At 67.5% G+C, this 7,093-nt stretch overlaps 1 protein-coding gene across 2 annotated transcripts; it reads left to right on the forward strand.

The window, feature by feature from the left end:
* Positions 1 to 3,184: 3,184 nt before the first annotated feature.
* CRIP2 (cysteine rich protein 2) lies at positions 3,185 to 6,748 on the forward strand (the record flags this gene model as incomplete). 2 transcript variants are annotated; one of them, XM_080706806.1, is made up of 8 exons in its annotated part: positions 3,185 to 3,293; positions 5,363 to 5,457; positions 5,532 to 5,589; positions 5,793 to 5,942; positions 6,023 to 6,091; positions 6,170 to 6,264; positions 6,544 to 6,601; positions 6,681 to 6,748. In XM_080706806.1, the coding sequence occupies 8 exons, from the start codon at positions 3,251 to 3,253 to the stop codon at positions 6,746 to 6,748; spliced, it is 636 nt and encodes a 211-aa protein (XP_080562932.1). The 2 variants fall into 2 exon arrangements, with proteins under 2 accessions (XP_080562932.1, XP_080562931.1); XM_080706805.1 differs by lacking the exons at positions 5,363 to 5,457; positions 5,532 to 5,589; positions 5,793 to 5,942; positions 6,023 to 6,091 and having other exon boundaries at positions 3,251 to 3,293.
* Positions 6,749 to 7,093: the final 345 nt, after the last annotated feature.

Below are 7,093 nucleotides of genomic sequence, written 5' to 3' on the forward strand. Positions count from 1 at the left end.
ACGCTGCCTGCGCCTGCGCCAGCCCCAGAGCTCCGAGGCCTGCGCCAGCCAGGCAGCCCTCCCTGCCAGACTGCCGCCCGCCCGCCTGCCGCCCGCCCGCCGTTTGATAGTGCCCCACCTCCCGCCCTCACTCGCAGACTCCTTGGTGGACGGAAGAAGCGCGGTCTAACTTATTCCGAGAACGCCGAGGAGCCCTTTTAGCTTTGTGTTTACTTTTTGGCTGGAGCAGAGATGAGGAGCCGCCCGGGCCCCGCACACCGTGGAGCCTCTCCCGGGCAGGCCCTAAGGTTCTGTTGTGTTCTGTTGAAGGTGCCATTTTAAATTTTATTTTTATTACTTTTTTGTAGATGAGTTCTGTAACTTACACCTGGGACGTTAGGATCGGCAGCCGGCGCCAAGCTGCCGGCGGGCGTGGCCCTTGTCTTTTCAAGTAATTTTCATATTAAACAAAAACAAAGAAAAAATCTCATAAAAAGGAAAAAACCCAGCCAGCCCTTCCCTGTGTCTTCTGTTTCCGTTTTCTCCCTCCTTCACCTTTGAAGACCCCCAGGCTCTCCCTCAGCTAGGCGCAGCCCAGGAGCCCCCGGCCGCTCTCACAGGCCCGACCTGGGGCTGGCAGCAAGGAGCTGAACTCAGCTTCGTGGGGCCCAGGGCTGACCCCAGGCCCTCTCCCGCTGCCTTCTGCCCTTCCATGCGAGCGGCTGGCCGGCGAGGGCTGGCCGCAAGGCTCCCACAAGCCGCCTGGAGGCTGCACCAGCAGGGCACTGCCCAGCGATCTGAGGCTCTGCCCGGAGCCGCCGACCACCCCAGCAAGTGTGCCTTCTAAGTGGGACCCGCTCAGAAGCCCACGTTGGCCCACCCCCTGTACCCACCCTTGCAGGTATGGGCAGGTGCAGGCTGGCCCAGCCTCCAGCGGGAGGAGGCCTGGCTCTGGAGACCACCCTCGGGCAGTGCCCACTCAGCTGGGCCTCCCTGGGGCAGTAGGCTCCCTCCGCGCCCCTCCCTGGGTGCTGCTTCCTGCTCCCCTCCCCCCACCCCACTTAAGTGCCCCTGATGTGGAAACCTCAGCTAGGGAATTAAAATAGAAACCACTTCTACCCCTGGCCCGGGACAGATAAGCGGCCTCTCAGCCGTCTCTGTGAGCTGTGCGGGGCCCGGCCAGCCTGCAGCGGCCCTGTATTCGCCTGCGCAGTTGCTGGCCTTTCCTTGCCAGACCTCTCCGGTCCACCCTGTCCCTGGGGCCCCACTGTCCATGTCTGTCCTGTCCTTGATGAGACCTCCAGGGCCTTTGAAGAGGGAGGGGCAGTGAGGTGTCCTGAGGGAGAGCTGTCAGGGGCCTCCTAAGAGCCAGTGGGGTGGGAGGCAGTCTGACCGGCCCCACCCTAGGGACCCCTGCCCCAACCCGTGTCCTGGCTGCAGTACCCAGCACAGGGTGGAGCCAGGCAGGGCCTAGCCGTGCCCACCTCTGTGCTAGGTTAGGAATGGGGTGGGCACAGGCTGGGCAGAACAGGGGCCAGGACTGGACTTCCCAACTCCGCCTGGCCCTTCTGAGGCACTGGCTGGTGGATAAACAGCCTCCAGCAGGCAGGGGCCATCCCAGGATGGAGAGGCCATCATGCGGGGCCTGGGCCTTCCTGGAGAGCTGGTCCTGACCACACTCCCCATCCAGCCCTTCCACGGCCGGAGCTCAAAGCCCCTCAACCCAGGACTTGCCCTGCCTGGGGGCTCTCCGTCCACCACCCAGCTCAGCCCTGGGCCCCTGCGCGGTGTGACTGGACAGAGGGTACCAGGCCCAGGGGAGTGACCTGCCCTGCAGCTGGCTGTTTGGGCTGGACAGTCCCCTGCCATCATACACTCAGCCCAGGTTAGGGGCCAGCCCTCTTCACACAGAAGCCCACCCTGCCCTCACACAGGGACTGCCTCAGGTTGGTGCTGGGTGCCACTCCTCGGCTGCCAGGCCTTGCGAGCCCCGGGCCCTCCCCCTAGAAGATGCCTGCACCAGCCAGCCCATACTTAGCGCGGCCCTGCAAGTGTCAGCAGTGGGTGCAGTAGGGACGGTGGCCTGCTCCCCAAGGCACCCAGAATGGGCAGGGGACTGGAGAGGGCACAGGGGTGGGAGCAGGGCCATGAATCCAGACTGACCAGGAAGCCCACAGTGAGGAAGGGACCCTGCCCAGGAGGCCTTGGTCGAGGCCTCCTACCTCCTCTCTGGCCGTTTGGCAGGGGGCCAGGGTGCCCAGGGGGAGCTGGTCAGGCTGGTCAGTCGGGCTGGGGAGGCACATATTTTGGGGCCGTTGTTGCTGTGGAAATGGCAGTGTCTGCAAAGTGTGTGCACAAGGAAGGGGTGGAGCTTCCCTGGGAGCTAGGGCTGCATGTGCCCTCACCAGTGCCTGGCATGGCCTGGAGGGGTGGCCAGGCAGACACTACAGGCGGGGTAAGTGTCTCCAGGCCCAGGGCACTGCTGGAGCTGGGGCCCAGAGGAGGCCTTGGGTCTGACCCTGGCGTTAGATCCGGCTGGCTTCAGGATGGAGGCTGGGCTGAGGGAGGTCGGACAGGCTTCTGGTAGCAAGGACTGGAGAGTCAAGGCTGCAGGGCAGGTGGTCCTAAGAGCTGGCAGTTCTCTGGCCCTACAGGATGCTTGGGGGCCAGGAGTCTGAAAGAGGCCCTGGGCCGAGCAGAGATGGCCGCAGGGACACTGGGCACTCGGGAGGGCACGCGCAGGTGTCCCCCTCCTCCCTGCGGGAGCACCTAGGAGCCTCAGCGCGGCCGCCCACACGCCTCGCAGCCCTTTTGCAAGTGGCGGCTCCTCCCCGAGCCCGGCCCGCCCGCCTTCAGCACCACAGACAGGACCGCGGCTCCATCCCGGAACCCGACGCCTCGAGCGCACCGCTGTTGCTATGGAAACCTGGCAACAAAGGGAGGCGGCGCCGCGCGGGGGCTGGGGAGGACCGCGCCCCTCCCGCGGCGAGCCTGCGGGCGCCGGGGCGGCGTGGGGGGCCCCCGGCCGGCTCAGGGGGGGTCGCTCAGGCCCCCGACGCCGCCCTGGGGACCCGGAGGGGGCTCGCCGGCGGCCTCCGCCCCGGCAGGTGCGCCCCGCCCGCGGCGCCCCCGCGGCCGGCGTCCCCGGGGGCGGGCTCGCGAGGCCCCGCCCGGCCACCGAGCCAATGGCGGGCGGGGGGCGGGCGGGCCGCGGGCGGCGCGCAGACGGCGCGGGCGGAGGGCGCGGACGGGCCGGCAGGGCGCGCGGACCATGGCCTCCAAGTGCCCCAAGTGCGACAAGACCGTTTACTTCGGTGAGTGGCCGGCCGCCGGCCTGCGCGGAGCCTCGCCGAGGGATGCGCGGCCGGGTGGGCGGGCGGGCGGGCGGGGGCGCCGAGCGCAGACCCGGCCGCACGCGGGAGTCAGCCCAGCGGGGGCGACCTTGGCCGCGCCCCCGCGCGTCCCAGCGCGCCCTTGCCCGGGCGAGTTACTCCCGCAGTTCCCCACGAGGGCCTGCGAGAGTGTCAGGTGGCCAGGACCCCAGGCTTGGAATGCCGCCCGCCGCCCGCCCGAGGGGCTGGGTGGGCCCGCATGGCCTCGGAGCAGGGCGGCCCCTCCCCGGCCAGCGCCCGGCCTGCCTCTGGACCTACCCCGCCCTGCCCAGCCGCTGGCCTAGCTCTCCCCGCTTGGCCGGCATCAGAAGGGCTGGGCCGACAGGGTCCCTTCCCTAGTCTGACCACCCGGCAGGATGTGAAGGAGGCCGCTGGCCTCCCCCGCTGACCGGAGGGGAGGAGGGCGAGGCCACACAGTTGTTTGGTGTTCCCAGAAGGGAGGGACCGGATTCTGCTTCTGGCAGGAGCCAAGGGGCTTCCGCTGCTTTTTCAGGAGCAGGCCCAACCCTTAGTCCCTGTCCCAGGCAGGGCTCAGCCCGCAGCCCAGGGTGGGGGACAGTCCGCAGGGCCCTCCACTGCCCATGACTTTTCCCCAACCCAGGCCAGCTCAGGATTCTGGGGCCTTGGCCAACAGGCAACCCGGAAAAGCACTCTGCCTGCTTGGGCACCTCTGCTCTCAGAAAACAAAGGCGCTCTGACCCAGCAGCCTTGTGTCCTGCCCGGAGGCTGGGCAGGGCGGGGGTCCAGAGTCCTACCCACTCCCACAGCCAGGCCAGCAGCCCGTGCTTGAGTAGACCCCGGCCAGGGCGCCCCAGAGGGGCCTTACGATGCCGTTCCTCTGAGTCCCAAGAGTACATGCCACCAGGCAGGGAGCCCATTATTCCCTTCCAAGCTATCAGACCAGATCGATTCTGTGTCCCAACTTTAGCCCGTAGCATGGCCATTGACCCAGCAGTGGATCTGAGGGTCAGCTCCCCGCCCCCACGTGGCCCATGTCCCAGAGCTGGCCAGACCAGTATGATTTCGGCAGCCCTGAGCCGCAGCTGCCACAGCCACCAATACCATCCGGACAACCTTACCGCTGAGGGAAGATGCCAGGCTGGCCTGGGGGCCAAGCCCACCTTCCACATGGCCACTCTTGCCTGCCCTGGGCACACACTGCAGGGCCCTGGCTGGCCTGTGTCTCAGTATCCCAGAGGAAGCTAAGTGGGCACTGCCCTGGGTGGGGTCTTGGAGGACGGCCTGGCCTGGCCGTGTCTGTGGAGTCTTGGTTCTGCCAAGATTGTGCAGACCTGCAGGATCCAGGCTCACTGCCCCTGAGCGGCACCTCCAGGGCTCTCAGTGCAGGCTGTGCCTGGCCAGGGTCCCCTCCCCAGAAGTGCCAGCCTTGCCCAGGAGAGGCCAGGCCCAGCTGGAGTGCACTGTGCTGCACAGGGTGGCTGGAGCCAGTGAGCTGCCGCCCCTCCTGCCCCGGCCCATCTTCCTGCCTCACTCCCATTGGGGACGCCCCCACTTCCGTCCAGTGGGAGGCGAGCCGGCGTGGGGGTGGCGGGGCACCCGATCCTCAGCAGCTGGCCTCAGACCTTTGGCGCCAGCCGGAGGCAGCAGGGTGGGTGGAGATCTCAGGGGCCAGGATGGGGATACCAAATATAGCCGATGGAGTCCCACCCCGGGGTCCCAGCAGCAGGACTCTGCCAGCAACATCAGGGCCCAGTGGGGCAGTGTCGGGGAACTGGAGGCAGGCTGGGGGAGTGGTGTTCCAGGGAGGGCAGGCAGGAGGGAGTTAACAGGTGCCCGAGCTGCGACCACTTAGAAATGCCGGGCCCTGGAGGGAGGGCCGGCCCTGGCCTGAGGCAGATGGAATTTCCCTAAGAAGGAAGCAGGCCTGGGGCAGTGGGAGGCGTCAGGCCAGGATCGGTGTTCCTGGCTGCCAGGTGGGGGCAAGGGGTGGGGCGGTGGGGGGCAGGCCACCCTGACCCCGCCCCCTGCAGCCGAGAAGGTGAGCTCCCTGGGCAAGGACTGGCACAAGTTCTGTCTCAAGTGTGAGCGCTGCAACAAGACCCTGACGCCCGGAGGCCACGCGGAGGTGAGGGCGGCCGGCCCTGGGGGGCGGGGTGGGGGTGGGTCGCAGCTCTGCCCTGACCCGACCCCTCTGTCCAGCATGATGGGAAGCCATTCTGCCACAAGCCCTGCTACGCCACGCTGTTTGGGCCCAAAGGTGAGCACGCCGGGGCCCCGGCTCCCCAGGACGCTGCTGGGAAGGCTGGGGCTCTCGGCCTGGACCGGGGTCAGCCTCCTGCGCGTTCCCTTTGGGTCCGAGAAACCTTGAGGCGGCCGGAAGGGCGGTCTTTGGGAAGCCCCCTGTGAGGGTGGGGGGGGCAGCCCATGGGTCACCCTCGCTGTGATGTGCTTGCGGTGCAGGTGTGAACATCGGGGGTGCGGGCTCCTACATCTATGAGAAGCCCCAGGCTGAGGGCCCTCAGGTCACGGGCCCCATCGAGGTCCCAGTGGCTCAGGCGGCTCGAGCTGAGGAGCGGAAGGCCAGCGGCCCCCCCAAGGGGCCCAGCAAAGGTGGGTTGGGCTGGGGTCCAGGCTGGGTTGAGGGCTGTGGGGTGCTGGCCACTGCCCACCTGACCCCACCTCGCCCCCAGCCTCCAGCGTGACCACCTTCACCGGGGAGTCCAACATGTGTCCTCGCTGTAACAAAAGAGTCTACTTTGGTGAGTGGCTGCCCAGGCCCGCCCCGTCCTGCCAGGCCGCACCCAGCGCCACCAGCATCACACTGTCCCTCCTTCCAGCTGAGAAGGTGACGTCCCTGGGCAAGGACTGGCACCGGCCCTGCTTACGCTGCGAGCGCTGCTCCAAGACACTGACCCCCGGCGGGCATGCGGAGGTGAGGCCCGGGCAGGACCGGGGCACAGGGCCTGGGCAGAAGCAGGTGATGACTTCCAGGGGTGGGGGGCATGCCAGGCCTCGGTGGAGGGGCACTCTGCAGCTCTGGGAAGCCCCGAGGAGGGCATGCAGGTCCCTGAAGACCGCCTCCTGGTGGCGAAGCGCAGACTCGCCTGCAGATGCTAGTTAGGGGACTGTGCCGGGCCTGGGAGCTCTCAGGAGAGTCTCGCCTTCTCTGGGGCGGGGATCGTCTGCCTAATGCCCTTTCCATCGCCAACAGCACAATGGCCAGCCCTACTGCCACAAGCCCTGCTATGGGATACTCTTTGGACCCAAGGGTGAGTGGCGGGGTGGGGTGCGGTTACCCCGCCCAGGCCCACTCGTTCCTCCTCTACACCGAGCCCTTGCTGTCCGCAGGAGTGAACACGGGGGCAGTGGGCAGCTACATCTACGACAGGGACCCTGAAGGCACAGTTCAGCCCTAGGCCTGTGGTCCGGCTCCGTGGGGGCAGGGCCTATCTGCCTCCTGCTGGACCTGCCCCAGGCCCCCTCCCTGCTCGGCTCCGTGGGGGACAGTGATCGCTGCCCAGTCCTGCCTCAGCCCAGGGCCTGCGCTGTGGAGCAAGAGGCCGTGCAGGCCATCTCCAGAGCAGCCCCAAGCCCAGCCCTGTCCCACTGTCAGACCCTTACGTGTCCCCTGAGCCCCTGTGGCTCTGTGAGGTGGCTGTCCTCCCCACTGCTGCCCATGCAGCCCACCAGTATTATTTATACACCAGCTTGCTGGTGATGGCCACACACTCACGCGTCCCTTAGGCTGAGGGCACTGGGCC

The sequence above is a fragment of the Muscardinus avellanarius genome, assembly GCF_963383645.1.
Source record: "Muscardinus avellanarius genome assembly, chromosome: 12".
Taxonomy (NCBI): Eukaryota; Metazoa; Chordata; class Mammalia; order Rodentia; family Gliridae; genus Muscardinus; species Muscardinus avellanarius.